This window comes from Primulina tabacum, chromosome 16 (genome assembly GCF_025594145.1).
Source record: "Primulina tabacum isolate GXHZ01 chromosome 16, ASM2559414v2, whole genome shotgun sequence".
Classification (NCBI taxonomy): Eukaryota; Viridiplantae; Streptophyta; class Magnoliopsida; order Lamiales; family Gesneriaceae; genus Primulina; species Primulina tabacum.
In genome coordinates this window covers 25,616,513-25,636,366 of record NC_134565.1, presented here as the reverse complement: position 1 = coordinate 25,636,366, position 19,854 = coordinate 25,616,513, and the positions used below count along the sequence as shown (strand labels likewise).

The 19,854-nt window shown below is 39.3% G+C and overlaps 1 protein-coding gene across 1 annotated transcript; it reads right to left on the bottom strand.

The window, feature by feature from the left end:
- Nucleotides 1-359: 359 nt before the first annotated feature.
- On the bottom strand, nt 360-19,286 carry LOC142529158 (mitochondrial dicarboxylate/tricarboxylate transporter DTC-like). The gene is made up of 6 exons (XM_075634594.1): nt 19,052-19,286; nt 18,518-18,601; nt 3,664-3,725; nt 1,316-1,677; nt 977-1,191; nt 360-659 (listed from the first exon to the last, which is right to left on the bottom strand). The coding sequence occupies exons 1-6, from the start codon at nt 19,166-19,168 to the stop codon at nt 603-605; spliced, it is 897 nt and encodes a 298-aa protein (XP_075490709.1). The 5' UTR covers nt 19,169-19,286; the 3' UTR covers nt 360-602.
- Between the last annotated feature and the right edge of the window lie 568 nt (nt 19,287-19,854).

The following is a 19,854-nucleotide window of genomic DNA, read 5'->3' as shown; positions in this document are numbered from 1 at the left end:
GTAGGAGGTGGAGGCGGCTTTGGTGGTGGTGGAGGTTTTGGTGGTGGTCATTGAACCAAGAAAATTACAAATGAAAAAATAAATTATTAATGACAAAAATGTGGGGATGTTTTGGTCATTTTATGTTAATGTACAAAATTAATACGTAATATTAAAATCATATCAAACACCGTAAATTTTATCCCACCATGTTATTTATCAATATCTCTATTTTTTAATCCCTATATTATTAATCATTTACTTATCCTATCACACGTACCAAACGTAGCATTAGCTTTCTCTAATCACTGTGGTTAAAGCGTAAAGCTAAATTTCAAATACAACACTAATATTTCACAGCTACTGAAAGAGTACAAAAATTAGTTTTGCCGAAAACAATACGATCGAAATCACTAATTCGAATTGTCAGTTGAGAAATTCTCAGATCCCTGTCTACTCTGATTCGGATCAGTGCAAAAATTCATTCAGTCGCGATATAAGATTACCCGACCATCTTTGGGGATGTGAATTTTTATCAAAAAAGGAAGATAAAAAACCAATACAACAAAGTGATATTTCATTATTTGATCAAAAGCCAACTTCAATGGTGATCCTCTCTGGGTTTACAATCCAACAGACTTTTCAATCTTCTGAATCTGGTTCAAGAATATCCAGGTCATCTGCAAGAACACAGACAACAGTAGAAGAAATTCTAAGACGATACTTTATTTTAAATTTTTATCAGGACTCGATGGGGTTTCTTTTTTTTCTTTCCAAACTACGAACATCCATTTCATTGACAATGCAACAGATCATTAGTTGCAGCATTTTTCAAAAGCATAGGAATAGCATCCAAAAAACTAAATTACATCCAATATTGAGTTTTATGAGCAAGGTCATGAGAAGCAAAATTTGTATTCCACGGACAAGGACTCGGTTGATGTTACAAATAGTGATAATAGAGAGTTCCGCTAGTTAATAGGGACAAAGAGAGTACCATGACATGAGGGGCAATTCTAACACAGTACACTGGGAATCCAGTGTAGAATTTGAAGGGTCCGCCTGACTTCAATGTTTTCACAACACAATCTAGAGAACCAGTGTACGGATATTTCCCTTCAGCATCCGGTTGCATTTTCTGTATTTGGGTTTTGACATAATCAAATGGTAAACTACAGGCTGAAGCAAAGAATCCTGACACGGTACTAGCCCCTGAAAAAAAGGTTAAAAATTGATATTTTGAATTAATAAAATAAAATAACAAAACGTTAGGTTTCAAGAATGCTCTCGACAAATGAGATAAAGGTACTGCCAGTATGGAGTCAGAGTATCTCACCTATAATTGTAGTAGCCTCACCAAAACCAAGAGAGTCCTTGAAGAACTCCACACTTTGATCATAAGAAGCAAGCATACCCATGTTAAGTGCCATAGCCCTTACCACAGTAGGGCCAGCACCTTTCCAGAGGGCTAACACCCCTTCATCAGCAGCAATACGATAAAGTGCATGAAAGGCATTTGTGTAATTCCGCCGCTGGGCAATGGGTAATGTTGCATCTGCCTGCATGCGTATGAGGGCTAGATCTGCAGGACTACCAACTGTTGCTCCAATAGCTCCCGCAGTCAAACCACAAAGCGCTTTTTGATAAAGTGGAAGGGGCTTCCCATCATTAGCTTCTAGTGCTTTGTTGGTTAAAATCCTATATCAGAAAAGTTGATAAGTTGAAATGCTATATTACATTATATAAATTAGAAAAGATTACTAACATTTACGGTATTTCATCCATTTATAAAGGAGTTTCATGTATTTTCATTAGCTTCAAGACAACTCATGCGATCAGGATTGAATAAGTACTGTGGTATTCAAACTTCCAGATGAAGGAGACCCATGTTGCCAGATATCTGATTCAGATGAAGCACAAAATGCTCAAATGATATGATGGTCTACTGATGTCAATCTATCTCATCCAATAAAAACACCACAGCACTTTTCCCCCACAAAGCCTCTTCATTCAAGGATGTAACTAATAAAAAAGGCACAAGAGCTGGTTCTGAGAGGCAATTCTGAAGTTAAACCTTCACATCAGTGTAAATACAATTCTTTTATGAGTCAACGACTGCTACTACAAAAAGATAGTGATGCAACCGACGCAAACAGCGAGATACAAATCCCGTGCTTACCGATGAGTTGCCGTATCAGTTTAACTGCTTCATCCATTTGACTTTCTTGCTACAAGGACCCCACCAAAATGAGCAGTTGATTTTCCCAAGTACAACCACTTAAAAAGTGATCAGCTTGCAGAACTAATGAAAATTAGAAAACTTATGATTGTGAAGAAGTGTATCCTCTCCCGTGCTTCGCTTCATTTTCCATTTTACGCTCCTTTAATTCAAAGAAATATAAATACCTTGGGACGAAATTTAACATCTTATAGCCAAGTTTCTTAATCTGTCAGATTTTATTCAATCCTTGCAATGACTATGAAAGCACGTAGAAAAGTTTCAAAAAACTCAAATTCTGAGCCCAAAAAAGACGAACCAACCTACATATGTGAAGACTGAGGTAACATGTGTGCCATATTCTAGAAGACAGATTGCACTAATAAGGCCGGTAATCATACACATTGTAGTGTTTCCATTCTTCTTCGCCGATAAGCAATCATCATCATCATCATAGCATATTCCCGCTACTTACGAAGTCGACTACATGGATGTTGGTTCTCAAAACTAAGTGATTTTCCCACATATCATGCCTTAAACCAAGATGTAAGAATTAAGATATCCTCCTTACCCACTTTTATCCAAGTTTTTAATGGCTACCCCTCCAACTTCTTCCATTAACCTGTCAAGCTAAGATAAGTTGGATTGGGGTCGTGTTTGATCTACTCTTCACATGACCAAACCATGTTAGACATATCTCCCTGATATTATCCTCTATGGAAACTACACCTAAATAGGTCATAATCATTTCATTCTTAATTATATCCTTGCGTATTTTGTCACACATCCATCTTACCATATGCATCTCTGCTACAACCATCTTATGCATATGTAGTCCTGCAGTGGCCCAACAATATGAGTCATAAAGCATAACTGGTCAAACAATAGTCTTTAATCCTATGATCGATATCCTTTCTAATGCCCCAGATCTTTTGGATAATACATCCTAAATAGCGAAAAGCTTCACACTTTGGGACCTGTCGATCTCAATTGGGCTACTCATTCGTCAATAAGCTATGAGGATAAAAACAAAAAATTAGGAAAACGGAAAAGGATCCTTATTTGGTTAATAAATAGCAGTGCTTCCGTTCTTCTCTTTTGATAAGCTACACCGAAAAAATTTGGACAGGAAAATAAAACTCCCATTCGAATAGTTGTGTTCTTAAAACAGAAGCAATTTGTGTCCTTGCAAGAAATGATACAGTGATTGCAAGTACCAGATAAATAAAAACCATTAACAAAAAAACTAAGGCATCAAACACACAATCAACATAACTGATCAACAACATTCTAGTTTAGGAAAGTATCAAATAAATAAAAACCACTAACAAAAGACCAAGGCATCAAAAGCACAATCAACATAACTGATCAACAAAATTCTAGTTTATCCGAAACGTCATGTCAACCAACCATAAACAAGGATATAATATAGCCTGAGAGCTGCACTGTTCATATAAAATACTCACTTAAATGACCCAAGCCTCGCAGTTGTATACGTAGCTTGTCGAAGAAGCCCAGCAGATAAGCCCTACAGAAAAATTAAAAATACAATCAAGATAAGAAAAAAAAAAGCATGTTGCTTGATAAGCACGAATTATATAGCATTTTAGGGATTTTATTTTGTCGTATTCGTGCATATCTGGCATTTTTATTCCAAGTTTTGCGCTTATTTCGTCTCATTATGGCTGTTTGCAGGTTTGACCAAAAGAGGGTGAAAACCAAAGAAATGAAAGAAAAGTCAAACCTCGCAACGCCACATCAGAAATACCCGGAAAAATAGGGGAGAAAATAAAGGCTTTGGGAAACAAAGGCCTATACACGGACCCCGGAGACAGGTCCGTGCCATTCAATTGCCAAGAACCCAAGTTACAGTGTCTGCACGGACCTCCAGACGGACCCCTCTCCGGATGCAGGCACGGGGTCCGTGTGCGCAATATCAGATCGAGATTTTGGCGAAGATTTGCTCGTGATCTGGAAAGGAATAAAAGGAAAAAAAAAACGAGACAAAAGGGGTTTTTTTTTTTCAGAATTGAAGAGAGCCGACTTTTAGAGGAGAAAAAAAAAAGGGCGACTTTGGGACTCTTGAAGACGGCAAAGACTTGGGAGAAACGAGAGAAAAAGACAGTGCAATTTACACGCAAGATCCGCGCACCATCATTGAGATTTCTCTTCTCTTTTATTTTCTTATTTTTAGACATGAATTCAAACAATAAATTTGATTTTAGTTTTGAATTTATGGAGTAGTTTTTCTTGTGATCGGGACCACGATAGGGACAAACGACTGATTTGGTTTATTCGTTGGATCATTCAATTCATCAGTTATTTCATGTTATTGATTAATGTTTGCGTAATTTTCGTGCTTTTGATTTGGCCAATTAATTGCATGTTTGTTGTTCGATTTTGACTCGAAAGGGAATAGATTGGAATTAGCTTCAAAAATATTAATCAACACACAGTTAAACCGACTAGAAATAGTATTCGGTTTCAGTGTGCGATTTTAGGTGACAGCTGTAATTCTATCGTTGATGCATGCGTTTTTGTTTAATTAAATTCAATTAGAAATAATTGGACTGTTAAATGAAAATAGGATTATAAATTCTAGAAATAGATTTATAATTAAATTAGAGGATTACATCGTGACTACGAATAATTGCTAGTCGAATAATTCTCGTGCTTGAATTTGATCAGAGTTTGTTACCGTTGTGTGCTCCCGGTCATTCTATTTAAATTTGAAAAAAACCCCACGTTCCAAGCTTCTCTGGTAATTGATTTAGTTATTAAATTAGAATAAATTCATTTAAAAATTCACTTAGTTGAAATAATAATCAATCGCTTGTTCTTGTTTGCCTAGATTAAATAAAATAATCGAATCTTAGTAATTAAATAATAGTCTCTGTGGGATCGATACTTGGAGTGTTCGTCCATTTACTATAACTTGACCTAGTCCGCTTGCTAGAATTAATCCCAACCGAATTTAGCGGTCAAGTTTTTGGCGCCGTTGCCGGGGACTATTTATTTGATATTAGGATAAATTATTCATTTGAGACTAGGCTTTTATTCTTAGTTTTAAATATTTCATTCTTTCTTTAGCATTTTAATTAGATTAACTTTGTTTTAGCTTTTCATACTCTTTTGGAGCTTAAATCTTGCACTTTAATTTTTGATTTTAGGGGTTAGCTCGTGTTATATGAGTCGTGCTCAAGACGTCAGGAATCTAGTAACACTTGATCTTGAGATTGAAAGCACTCTCCGCAGTATCCGCAGAGCTCGAAGGAACAACGACTTGACCCTGGAGTTTGAATCTGAAGCAGAATCTGAATTAGACCGTAAACCAGAGGTTGAGGAAATGGCCGGAGAAGAGGATAATCGTACGCTGATGGAACTTCATCGACCCGCATTCGGAGGTTATGGGTCTAGTATTGTGCGTCCCACAATACAGGCTAATACATTTGAGCTTAAACCGGGCATCATCCAGATGATCCAACTTCAAGTCAAATTTGGAGGATCACCTTCTGAAGACCCTAATGCACATCTGGAGAACTTTCTGTCAATCTATGACACAATCAAGTGCAATGGGGTGAGTACTGATGCCATTCGACTCAGATTATTTCCATTCTCCCTACAAGGAGAGGCTATGGAGTGGCTTCGAGACCTTCCAGCTGGTTCTATCACGACATGGGAAGGATTGGTCGAGTTCTTTATGCACAGGTATTTTCCCCCAACTAAGATTACACAGTTAAGAAATGAAATTACATCATTTAGACAGAGAGATGGGGAATCACTGAATTCAGCATGGGCGAGGTTCAAGAAAATGTTAAGGATGTGCCCGAAACATGGCTTTTCAATAGGCCAACAGGTTGAGACATTCTATTATGGAGTAGACCCTTCGGTGAGATCTATGCTCGATGCGGCAGCAAACGGAAGCTTGTACAGGAAAACGCCAACTGCAGCGCTCGAAATCATATCTAATATGGCAGAGAGCAATGTGGGTTGGCAAGACAACCGCAGGGAAAAGAAGGTAGGATTTCTAGAGATGGATGCTCTGACAGCAATTACAGCGAAACTTGATGGATTGACGCATCAGATGGCACAGTTACAGGCAAATAAATCAATACCAGTCAAACCAATGAATCAGATTCAAGGAAGTGCTGAAATGGTTGGTGGTTCATCTAGTGACATGCCATTCATGCCAGATATGTCTTGTGAGGGGATACAGTGCTTTGGAGGGGACTCGGTGAATTATGTGGGAAACCAAGGTCGTCCACAATACAATCCATACAGTTTTTCATATAACCCCGGCTGGAGGAATCATCCGAATTTTGGATGGAGGCAACCTGAAACTTCTGTTGAGCCACTACAGTTTAATCCGCCACAACATCCTACACAGCAAAGACCTCCACAACAACCACCTAAACCGCCGCAAGGTGCTGGACCTTCGATGCCACCCGGTTTCAAGCCACAGGATAGCAAGTCGAATCTTGAGGACATGCTTGCCAAATACATCGCTGGAAATGAGATGAGATGGCAAAACCATGATGCCATGATGCAAAGAGTGGAGACGCAACTAGGGCAGTTAGCGACACAAATGGCTACACGAGTTCCGGGTACACTACCTAGTGACACGGAAAAGAATCCAAAAGGTGTCAATGTTGTCACGGTGACGTCTCCCATAAAGCAGGAGGTGGTCGATGTTGAAAGTGATGTGAAGGAAAGGGTACCAGCAAAGCAAGGGTCAAATGCCGCAAGGGAGAAAGGTAAGTCTCTGAACTCGAACTCGAATATTGATATTAAATCACTCCCATTTCCCCAAAGAGCAAAGCAACTGCAATTGGATACTCAATTTTCAAAATTTCTTGAGATTTTCAAAAAGTTGCATATAAATATCCCATTTGCAGAAGCTTTAGCTCAAATGCCCTCATATGCCAAATTTCTTAAAGAGATTTTATCAAACAAGAGGAAATTGGTTGACTTAGAGACAGTTAAGCTTTCGGAGGAGTGTTCTGCGATTTTACAAAATAAACTCCCTCCGAAGCTTAAGGATCCAGGTAGTTTTTCTATCCCTTGCACTATTGGAACTTCAAATTTCAGTAAAGCTTTGTGTGACTTAGGTGCAAGCATTAACTTGATGCCATATTCATGCTTTGAGAAACTGAAAATAGGTGAAGTGAAGCCAACTACAATTTCCCTACAGTTAGCTGATAGATCGATTAAATATCCTAGGGGAGTTGTAGAGGACGTGTTAGTTAAGGTTGACAAGTTCATTTTTCCGGTCGATTTTGTTGTGTTGGATATGGAAGAAGATCGTGAGATTCCCCTTATTTTAGGAAGACCGTTTTTAGCCACTGGGAAAGCCCTGATAGATGTACAAAAGGGTGAGTTGGTGCTGAGACTGAATGATGAGAGTGTGGTGTTTAATGTTTTTCAGTCCATCAAATATCCTAATGATACATCTGCTTGTTTTAGAATTGATGCTACGGACGAGTTTGTTGAGTGTGTTTTACAGGAATTGATAGGTGACGATCCTTTGGAGGTCTGCTTAACTCATTCATCTCCGCAAGAATTGGGAAATCAAGAGCTTCATGAATGTATCTCCTATTTGGAAGCAGGCAGTCCAATTTCAAAGACGGTAAATTCTAGGATTGGGGAGCTTGGGCATGTCCCAAGACCGTTAAAGTCATCCATCTAAGAATCCGCGATCCTAGAGATGAAACCTCTTCCTTCGCACTTAAAATACCTGTTTTTGCTTGATAATGATAAATTGCCAGTAATTGTTTCATCTACTTTGACAGGTATGGAGGAAGAGAAGCTGCTGCGAGTCTTGAGGGATAACATCAAAGCCATAGGTTGGAGCATTGCAGACATTAAGGGGATCAGCTCTTCTATGTGTATGCATAAGATTCTGATGGAGGCCGATCACAAGACGTCTACTCAACCCCAAAGGCGTCTAAACCCAGCCATGCAAGAGGTGGTAAAGAAAGAGGTGATTAAGCTACTGGACGCAGGTATTATTTATCCGATTTCTGACAGTAGGTGGGTCAGTCCAGTCCAAGTCGTTCCAAAGAAAGGTGGGATCACTGTTGTGAAAAATGATAATAATGAATTAATTCCCACGAGAACTGTTACAGGGTGGCGTGTTTGCATCGATTATAGAAAACTTAACGATGCCACCCGTAAAGATCATTTCCCCCTCCCGTTTATTGATCAAATGTTGGAAAGGTTAGCAGGCCATTCTTTTTATTGTTTTCTGGATGGTTATTCGGGTTATATGCAAATTCCCATCGACCCTGAAGATCAGGAGAAAACCACTTTTACTTGTCCTTATGGGACATTTGCATATAAACGGATGCCATTCGGTCTATGTAATGCACCAGCAACCTTCCAACGATGCATGATGGCAATTTTTCATGATATGATTGAGGATTTCATTGAGATATTCATGGATGACTTTTCTGTATTTGGCTCCTCGTTTGATACTTGTTTAATTAACCTGTCTAAGGTTTTGGAGAGATGTGAAGAGTCGAATTTGGTCTTAAATTGGGAAAAATGTCATTTTATGGTGAGAGAGGGAATAGTGTTGGGGCATAAAATTTCTGAAAATGGGATTGAGGTCGATAAGGCAAAGATTGAAGTAATTGAGAAACTTCCAGCCCCAACCAATATTAGAGGAGTGCGTAGTTTCCTTGGGCATGCGGGATTCTACAGACGATTTATAAAAGATTTTTCTAGCATTGCCAAGCCCATGACTAATTTACTGATAAAAGATGTGCCTTTTGATTTCTCTGCTGAGTGTGTGCAGGCATTTCAGGTTCTGAAAGAGAAATTAATCACAGCACCTGTGATGATAGCACCTGACTGGGGGTCGCCATTTGAGGTGATGTGTGATGCAAGCGACACGGCGTTAGGGGCAGTGTTGGGACAAAAGAGAGACAAGTGCATTCATGTCATCTACTATGCTAGTATGACATTGTCAGCCGCCCAACTAAACTATGCCACCACAAAGAAGGAGCTTCTTGCTGTTGTTTTTGCTCTGGATAAGTTTAGATCGTATTTAATAGGGAGCAGAGTTGTAGTGCACACAGACCATTCAGCCTTGAAATACTTAATGTCTAAAAAAGATGCAAAACCAAGGCTAATTCGTTGGATTCTTCTTCTGCAGGAATTTGACTTGACGATACTCGATAGGAAGGGCACAGAAAATCAAGTTGCTGACCATCTTTCACGTCTGGAGAATCACGTTCAAGGTAATGATTTTATTCGCGACGATTTCCCGGATGAACAACTCTTTGAGATCACCAATCTACCGTGGTATGCTGACTTTGTTAATTATCTATCAAGTAAGTTCATTCCCCCCCATTTTACATATCAGCAAAAGAAAAAGTTTTTCTCAGATTTAAAATAATATTTGTGGGAGGACCCTTATTTGTTTAGAATATGTGCAGACGGTATAATTCGTAGATGCATTCCCCAAGAAGAGGTAAGTGAAATTTTGTTTCATTGTCATGCTGGTCCGGCTGGAGGCCATTTTGGGGCAACTAGAACTGCGGCCAAAGTCCTCCAGTCTTGTTTTTATTGGCCTACTTTGTTTAAGGATGCGCATGAATATGTCACAAAATGTCCAGATTGTCAGCGAACAGGTAATATTTCTAGGAGACATGAATTACCTCTCAATAACATTCTTGTGTGTGAATTATTTGATGTGTGGGGTATCGATTTCATGGGTCCGTTCCCGATTTCTTTTGGGAACAAGTATATTTTGGTGGCTGTAGACTACGTGTCTAAGTGGGTGGAAGCAAGTGCATGCAAAACTAATGATTCTAGGGTTGTCGTTCAATTTCTTATGAAAAACATTTTCTCACGTTTTGGCACACCTAGAGCCATTATCAGCGATGGGGGTACTCATTTTTGTAATCGTCAGTTTGACAGTCTGTTGGATAAGTATGGGGTCCGACATAAGGTGGCAACACCTTATCACCCCCAAACTAGTGGTCAAGTCGAGGTTTCGAACCGAGAACTAAAACGCATTCTTGAGAAGACTGTCGGTGCTTCGAGGAAAGGATGGTCTAGGAAACTCGACGATGCACTATGGGCATACCGCACCGCTTTTAAAACCCCCATTGGCATGTCCCCTTTCAAATTGTTATATGGAAAATCGTGTCAACTACCTGTAGAACTTGAACATAAGGCTTATTGGGCTACTAAATTTCTGAATTTTGATGCTAAAGCCACAGGTGACGAGAGAGTGCTGCAGCTAAATTAATTGGACGAGTTCAGGTTGGAGGCCTACGAGAATGCCAAGCTTTACAAAGAGAAAACCAAACGCTGGCATGATCAAAACATCGTCCATCGAGAATTTGTGGTAGGACAACTGGTACTACTATATAATTCTCGTCTGAAACTGATGCCAGGTAAGTTGCGTTCACGGTGGTCAGGATCATACACTATCACACAAGTTTTTCCCTACGGAACAGTGGAGATCACGAGTGCAACAACCGGAGCTTTCAAAGTAAATGGGCATAGGCTGAAGGTTTATCATGGTGGTGCCATACCCGATGAGCCGACCACAGTGGATCTACAAGATCCAAACTAAATCAAGGGAGTACAGTCAGGCTATCGACTCTAAATTTAGCGCTTACTGGGAGGCAACCCATTGTTTATTTTTATTTTTCTTTCATGCTTTAGTTTATTTTATTCGTTCTAGTTTACTTTCTTTTTGATTTTCTAGCATTGCTCGTGAGTTAATCTCAGTGAATGGTGGTGCAGGTAATTTATCTACTAGCGGTGGAATTTCTCAAGTGTGGGAGAATCTATCAGGGCGATCGGCTTCAAAACCACGAATTGACCAGGGAAGTGTCTGTACAATTCTTGTATCTTGTGTGCTTGATTGAGCCTCAAATTTCGTGTTTAGATCTATAGAATTGTACATGCATGGCATCACATTTGGGTTGGTTCGTATATTTTTCAAAAAAAAAAAAAAAAAAGTGTAAAATTGGTTTTCTTATACCGAGCCTCCACGGACCCTGCCCCCGGACCCCGTGTTTACTTATTCTTCGAAGTGCCAATTTCCCGAGTCTGCACGGATCTCATCCCGGACCCCTACCCGGGGTCCGTGTTCTTCACTTTCGCGACATCACAGAAATAAAATCGCGCAGCCCCTCTTCCAAATCCCTAAAACCTCAAATTGTTTCCTTCTCTCGCACCGCCGCCACAATCACTCACGCCGCCGCACCACCGCCGTCCTCACCACCTCTCCCGCCGCCCGAAACACACCTCCATCACCTACTCTAACACTGCATTAAGCAACACCCACCGCCACAATCACTCACGCCGCATCTTTCACCGCCGGAACACCACCCTTCGCCGTGCTTTCATCATCGTCATCTTCTTTTTCCGGTAAGCGTGGCTAAGCCTCTTCTCCATTGGCGATTATCAGTGTTGGGAATTTTGTGTGCGGTAGAAGAGATTAATTTATTGCGAGATAGTTCGTTTATTGCTTGGGTCTTTGTCTTCGGTTTGCTTGGTTAGACTGCGGTGATTAATTTGGTTGTTTTATTCGGGTTGCATTCGTGAATTTTTGTGTTTGAGATTGGGTGAAGTGAATTGGTTGAAACAAAATGCCTCCTCGTCGACTGACTAGTAAGCGTGCACGAGGCGAGGCTTCCTCGTCATCTCGCCGCGCCAGAGTAGAGTTTGACTCCTTCAAATTCACATCCCTCGAGAACTCTGATTGGTACTCGGCCCTGCATGAGAACGCATTGATTGTTGAAAAGTCTATCCACCCCCGGATTGATCACGAGGTACCAATTCGGGCTGAATTCGATAAGTTTGGTTGGGGATCACTGTTGGACATCACCGGTCCCTACTTCCCCGAGTTGGTATGGCAATTTTATGCCAACTTTGACGACAAAAGTACTACTGGGCTGCAGCACATCTGCACTTTCGTAAAGGGGGTGCCTATCGAGTTTGATACTGCCTATCTAGCCACTCTGTTGAATGTACCAAATGAGGGCCCCCCGGTGAGTCATAATCAGCTAGACATGTTCTTCTCTGACATCACCTTTCGGATTCCCGAGGCCCGACATCGTCTGCAGTACTTCACTTCCCAGACCAGGTCTCGCTCGAGCGTCCTGCCCACTTCCCTCCCGTTGCTTGATCGCTTAATCTGTTATTTCACGGGAGCTAACATTGTACCAAGGAAACCCGGGAACAACGAGGTCAGAATTATAGATTTATACATTATCGATAAAATGTTGAATGGGTTGGGGGCTATTCCTGGGATTCCGGTGGCTTACGATCATACTCGCACATATGCGCTCTGTCGCACATATTAACCCCACCAAGAACAAGCGCCCATATGCCCCTTTTCCGATCATCATCTCCAGGATTTTAGCGGCCCACGGCGTCGATCTCACCGGCGAGACGTCGCTCGCCCCCACTTCTACACAGATGCTCACCCCTCAGGCTATGCAGGGGATGTATTTCATTTTCAGGCAGGGTGCGTGGTATCGGAACCCTGAGAGTCGACATATCGACCATCATCCCCGTGACCCACCGGTGCCTCCCCCTGCCATCGATGACCGCGCCTGGGATGCCCGTGGGGAGGAAGAAGCGGCATTGGATGCCCGAGCTGGCCCTAGAGCTGACGTACCCCCTAGACCGCGCAACTCGCAAGCCCGGCGCCACTTTTACTCATCCGTACTCGACTGCATGGACGACATCCGAAACCGCTTAGCTCGTATCGAGCAACAGTCTCCCGACGCCTATGCCCCACCCTGGGAAAGAGCTACGCTCGAGGCATTCATGGACTTAGAGTTGGGATCTGAGGACGAGCAGTAATTTATTCTGTTAGGATGTGTGGAGGATGTTATTGTTTTTTCTAGATTTCGCCCTTTTTATGTTGTTATCAACGTTTTCAGACTTGATCTTTATCGTTACTCTTATTTGAATTTTGATCGTGTGTTTGTGTGTTTCTCCTATTCCTTTTTACGTTTCCTTGTGTATTCGATGTCGTGTTTTTCAGGAGTTGCTGATTTCTACCACATTTTCACCACTTACGCTCAATTTATCCAGGGAAGTGTTTTTGCTTTAACTGTCTTGATCGTTCCTTTTCTATTGCTTTACACTGAGGGCAGTGTCGTGATCAAAGTGTGGGGGTGGGTCAGTCTTGTTACACATCGTTGCACAACACTTAACAACACTTTTCACGTAGGATGGAACTATTTTTAGACTAAGAACTCTTGTTTCACTTGATAATCGGATTAATTTGTTAGATTTTGGATCACCCGGAAAATTGGTTCATGCCTAGTATTGAGTGAGAGGAGTCGTAGTTTCAAGGAGAGAGTCTAACATGAACCAGTTCTGTATCAACATTTTGTTCAATGCACGTGGTCAAACTTTTACTCATTGATAGTGAATTGGTGAAATGTGAACTTAAAAAAAAAAAAAAAAAATTTTACTCATTGATAGTGAATTGGTGAAATGTGAACTTAAAAAAAAATAAAAAAAAAAAATAAAATAGATTAATCGAACAACGATCCCTAGAACTTGTCTGATTAGCCCTCGAAGCGAAAATACGAACGATGGTGACTTAGGGATGATTTAGGCGATCTTTGGACCGTTTGAGCCTTTCAAGCCTGACCAATACATCATTCATTGCCCTAGTAACCTCTTTTGAGCCTGAAAAAAAAAAAAAAAAAAAAATCGAATGGTGTGTGTCAATGACACACAATCAGCCCCCATTCGTCAGTTATTCAGTGTCCCACATCAACTACCTGAATCTTAGCCTATACACTTTTTCCTACCTACATGTGAGAAATAAAACTCCTGTGCACATTGGAATGTTTGAATTACGCCAATGGATTGAAGAATTGAGTGAAGGAGTCGATGAATTTTTGGTCATGTGAACTTAAAAAAAAAAAAAAAAAGCTGTGGGTGAAAGTTGGTGGACAATGAGAAAGAAAATGAGACGCTAGAGCTCTGAAAATGATGAAAAGATAGTAACTGTTGACGAGTCGAAAGTTGAATGAATGTGCTACAGGAATAATTTTTATTGTATCTCACTTTTGATTCCCCTATCTTTTATTATAGCCGTGAGCCTTGGCCTTACGTTATAAGCTTGAAAAGACCTATTAACCAGGTCATTGTCGTTCAACATTTAGTAGAGAGGGGTATGAAAGTCAAGCATATGGGGCGTTTCGATAACAAATGAAAATAAGTGATCAAGAAACCAAGTAGCTGGAGATGAGTACGAGTCAGACCTACACACTACACACATCTTGTTCTGTTGATCCTGACTGGGTAAATGTTTGAATCTTGAATTGCAACGAAAACGAACCTTGTGATATGCGAAGTGTGATCTTTTGACCGGGGGTGAAAGAGTTTAACAAATTGAGAAGTTTTGATTGTGGTACTTGAGTTCTGAATCTGAAATATTTTCATCTTTATTTATTGTCTAATTTGTTCGAGGACGAACAAGGGTTAAGTGTGGGGGAGTTGATAAGCACGAATTATATAGCATTTTAGGGATTTTATTTTGTCGTATTCGTGCATATCTGGCATTTTTATTCCGAGTTTTGCGCTTATTTCGTCTCATTATGGCTGTTTGCAGGTTTGACCAAAAGAGGGTGAAAACCAAAGAAATGAAAGAAAAGTCAAACCTCGCAACGCCACATCAGAAATACCCGGAAAAATAGGGGAGAAAATAAAGGCTTTGGGAAACAAAGGCCTATACACGGACCCCGGAGATAGGTCCGTGCCATTCAATTGCCAAGAACCCAAGTTACAGTGTCTGCACGGACCTCCAGACGGACCCCTCTCCGGATGCAGGCACGGGGTCCGTGTGCGCAATATCAGATCGAGATTTTGGCGAAGATTTGCTCGTGATCTGGAAAGGAATAAAAGGAAAAAAAAAACGAGACAAAAGGGGGTTTTTTTTTTCAGAATTGAAGAGAGCCGACTTTTAGAGGAGAAAAAAAAAAGGGCGACTTTGGGACTCTTGAAGACGGCAAAGACTTGGGAGAAACGAGAGAAAAAGACAGTGCAATTTACACGCAAGATCCGCGCACCATCATTGAGATTTCTCCTCTCTTTTATTTTCTTATTTTTAGACATGAATTCAAACAATAAATTTGATTTTAGTTTTGAATTTATGGAGTAGTTTTTCTTGTGATCGGGACCACGATAGGGACAAACAACTGATTTGGTTTATTCGTTGGATCATTCAATTCATCAGTTATTTCATGTTATTGATTAATGTTTGCGTAATTTTCGTGCTTTTGATTTGGCCAATTAATTGCATGTTTGTTGTTCGATCTTGACTCGAAAGGGAATAGATTGGAATTAGCTTCAAAAATATTAATCAACACACAGTTAAACCGACTAGAAATAGTATTCGGTTTCAGTGTGCGATTTTAGGTGACAGCTGTAATTCTATCGTTGATGCATGCGTTTTTGTTTAATTAAATTCAATTAGAAATAATTGGACTGTTAAATGAAAATAGGATTATAAATTCTAGAAATAGATTTATAATTAAATTAGAGGATTACATCGTGACTACGAATAATTGCTAGTCGAATAATTCTCGTGCTTGAATTTGATCAGAGTTTGTTACCGTTGTATGCTCCCGGTCATTCTATTTAAATTTGAAAAAAAACCCCACGTTCCAAGCTTCTCTGGTAATTGATTTAGTTATTAAATTAGAATAAATTCATTTAAAAATTCACTTAGTTGAAATAATAATCAATCGCTCGTTCTTGTTTGCCTAGATTAAATAAAATAATCGAATCTTAGTAATTAAATAATAGTCTCTGTGGGATCGATACTTGGACTGTTCGTCCATTTACTATAACTTGACCTAGTCCGCTTGCTAGAATTAATCCCAACCGAATTTAGCGGTCATTGCTCATATCGTAACATTTCATATTGAATCCAGACAAAGCCAGAGTAGTTTTAAATTTGAATCTCATATCACAAATTCATAGGAGTATCCGAGTATACATATCAGCGAGAGGGAATATCTATTTCATGGACCTTCAAAGCATATACTTACAACATTACTGAACAATATGCCATCATGAAGAAAATCAAATTTCAAGATGGAAAACTGAGGCTGAAAATGCAAATGTAAACCTGAACCGTGAATTAAAATAAAAATCCATATGAATGAATAGGCAGCACAAACTGAAGAGGATAAATCTCAAGTTCTTCCAATGTCCCACATTGCCTCTAGGTATATTCAACATCTCTAACCATTTTGAGACTTTTAATACGGGAGTTTTTATGTACAGTAGCAGTAATACTGAGAAACTCAGAGACATGTTAATCACTGAGTATATTGTTTTCCAGGCAGGAAATCACATGTCATCCATAAATTCGATGTAGTCTCATATTTTTTAGTTGTAAGATCTATTAATTTTCCAAAGAAGCCCAAAATGTTGCTTCAAATGCCGTAACACAAGAAATGTATTCATCTTGATACCAAATAGAACATTCGCAGATGACAGTCTCACTTTGTGGAGAACACTAGCAAAGTCACAGAAACATTGAGAGACTGAAGTGAGTTGATTACTATTTTCGGATAAAAGAAACCTTGAAACAAATTATATGCATCAGTTTCAAATTTTCCTGTCTTCTTTGTTTTTCTGTATCATATTCATAGTTGTTAAAAGCGCGCGCTGCACAGCCTGCACTTAAGTGCACTCCAAAGCACACGGATTCCGTGTGCGCTTTTTTGCACTTAATAGAAAAAACAGTTTTTTTGTTTTAAAAAAAATCTAACAGATGAGAAAGTGTGATTTATCCTCTATTTATTTAAAAATAGAGAAGGAGAAACCCTAATATCTCGTTGCATATGCCACACGCCGTCTCTGCCCCACATCGCTTTTGCCTTTTGCCCTCACATTTTAATAATTTATACTTGGAAGATGAAAATGAAAATTTAATATTTAATATCTCATGATTCATAATTTTTTAAAATAAATTGATTTTATTGTTATCTTTTTAGAATATTTTATTTATTGTGATTTACTTCTGTAAAGTATATGCTTCACTTTACGCTTTAAGCCCCAGAACACATGAGCTCTTTAATTCGCCTTGCACTTTTGACAACTGTGATCATATTAAGTCGTCAATTAAATTTTAAAGTACAAATTCACCTTGAGCTTCAAATGATGGATGGATTTCCAATTTATTGATTTCAAATTCTTTGACTTACTTGGATAGACTAAATTAAGTACATTTCAAATCAATTCCATATCGAGTTATGCAATTTTAATAGTAATTGTTAGGGATATAAACGAACCAAGTCACTCGCGAGCTACTCGTAACTCAGCTGGGTAAAAAACTCGTTCAAGTTCGTTCGTTAAGTTTATCGAGCCGAGCTCGAGCTTAAAGATATTTGGTTCGTAAGCTCGCGAGCTTGTTCACGATATCGAGCTCGAGCTCGGCTTGTTTATGTCGAGCTCGAGCTCGGCTCGTTTATGTCGAGCTCGAGCTCGGCTCGTTTGATGGGCCTTGAGTATATAATTAACTTGCATTGTCTCAAATCGAAATTTGAGTGTAAAATAAGTGATTGAAAGCCTATAAAATGAAAAGTCTACCTCCTTAAATTCTCATATCTTAGTCGGTCTTTTGGCTATGAATATTAGATGGGCTCAAAAACGAGCTTGTTTGACGAGTTCGAAAATGAGGTTGTTTAAGGAGCCCGAAAACGAGCCCGTCTAATGAGCCGCGCTCGAGCCAGGCTCATTAAACATGATAAACGAGCTATTAACGAGCCTAGCTCGAGCTATTTGCGAGCTAAATAATTTTAATACACGCCAAGCTCGAGCCTATAATAAAATCTCGAATCAAGCTCGAGACTATACATATCTTAAACGAGTCGAGCTAGAGCCTCATACCATTCGACTCGGCCCGACTCACTTACTTCCCTAGTAGTAGTTATGGATTTCAAATACACCTAAGTTGGTTGTCATTTGGAATTCATACCTCAAATCCTTCCACAGTTCAAATAACTCTCTCCAAAATTCATCAATCTAATGGCCACCTGAGATTTTTTCCCAAAAGTTCCAGACTCTGTTTTTTTAGTGAATTGGGTTTGAGGATGGGCATTATCAAGGTGATAATGAAATCCTTGTAAAAGTTTAAATGATGAAAACTCAAAAATCTTGCTAATTTAATTAGTCAGTATTTTTTGATCCATAGTCCAGAGATACATGCACACATGTAACCACGCCAGTAATTTCATTCACCCAAACGATCAAATTTTCATCCTACAGCACATGGATAGAAAACAGATATCGAATGACTGCTCATGCCAAACAAACCTTATAAAAGGCGCCCATACCCTCATTCTTAAGCATGTTCTTAGTAACCTCCCCAGCTGATCCCTGGCCCAATTGAATTCTCACCTGAAATCAGAACAAAGACTTAATAAAGATCCGTGACCTTCAGCACACACAAAAACCATAAGAGTTCGAGTTCAAGTTCATCACCATCAACGTTCAAAAATTTAATACAAAGCCATCGAAATAACAGAACTACAAAAACCCTCAAATCAATCCTTCAACAGATATTGGATAAAATAACATTTGCATCATCACACAATTGCAGTAAAACTACAAATCCATTACGGTGTGAAAGAGGATCCAAAACTTATTCGAGTCTTTCAAAACTATAACAACCGTATTTTAGAATTCAAAGAGGCCCATTTGATCTAAGATCTGAAACAAAGCAAGAAGCCAACATTCATCCAGCTCCAACAAAATTTAATTCTCAAAACTCAAATAAATTACAAACAACCCGATGAAATGCGCCCGCGCGTGTACACCAACCAAAAAAAACAAACAAACACCGAGTACCTTGATCATATCGATTGGCTGGATGACACAGGTAGCAAGCATACCAGAGCAACCGCCATTAACAAAGGGCTTCACGGTGGGCCAAACTCCAGCTGATTTCGGCTTCTCTTCTCCCATTGTTCTCCTTTTTCTTCTCCCTAGTTTTTCAAACAAAGGGAGAGATTGACCAAAGAGAAAACAAGCACTCGTCGTCAGTGAAGCATCCGAGGGTTTCCTGTGAAGTGTACCTTAACGAATTTAGGACTCACCCTTCAACTATACATTTTATAACACTTAGCCCCTTGAACTTTTAAATAATCACAATGCTATATATGAGTTTACACAATCTAACAAAGTTTTATTCAAGTTTAATATATAAATCATTGATTTATTGTTATTCATTAAGTCCCATATAAAAATTAATTTAGTATTGTTTGTAAAACTAGATAATTTATGATTACATTTTAGATGATAACCCAGCTCAAAATTTATTGTGTTATAGGAAAATATTAAAAAAAATTAATATGTTTATTTACCCCTCCAACACGTATACGAGCCTAAAACAATGTTTGTGTTTCTTTATATTTGACAATATTGTTTATTTATGTAAGTCTCATTAGTCTATCTCTTTTGGGTCATGTAATCACAGTCCTCGTGATAGTCATGAAGTCATACTCACAGAACTCACAATTTCTGACAGTGGAGTACATGTCTCCTTATGTCTCGAATCCAAGACTTCTGTACAAACCATAATACTTGGATTCCAAGAGATCTGATACCAATTGAGCTAATTATTGTAAGGGTCATGGGCATACCCTTTTTGA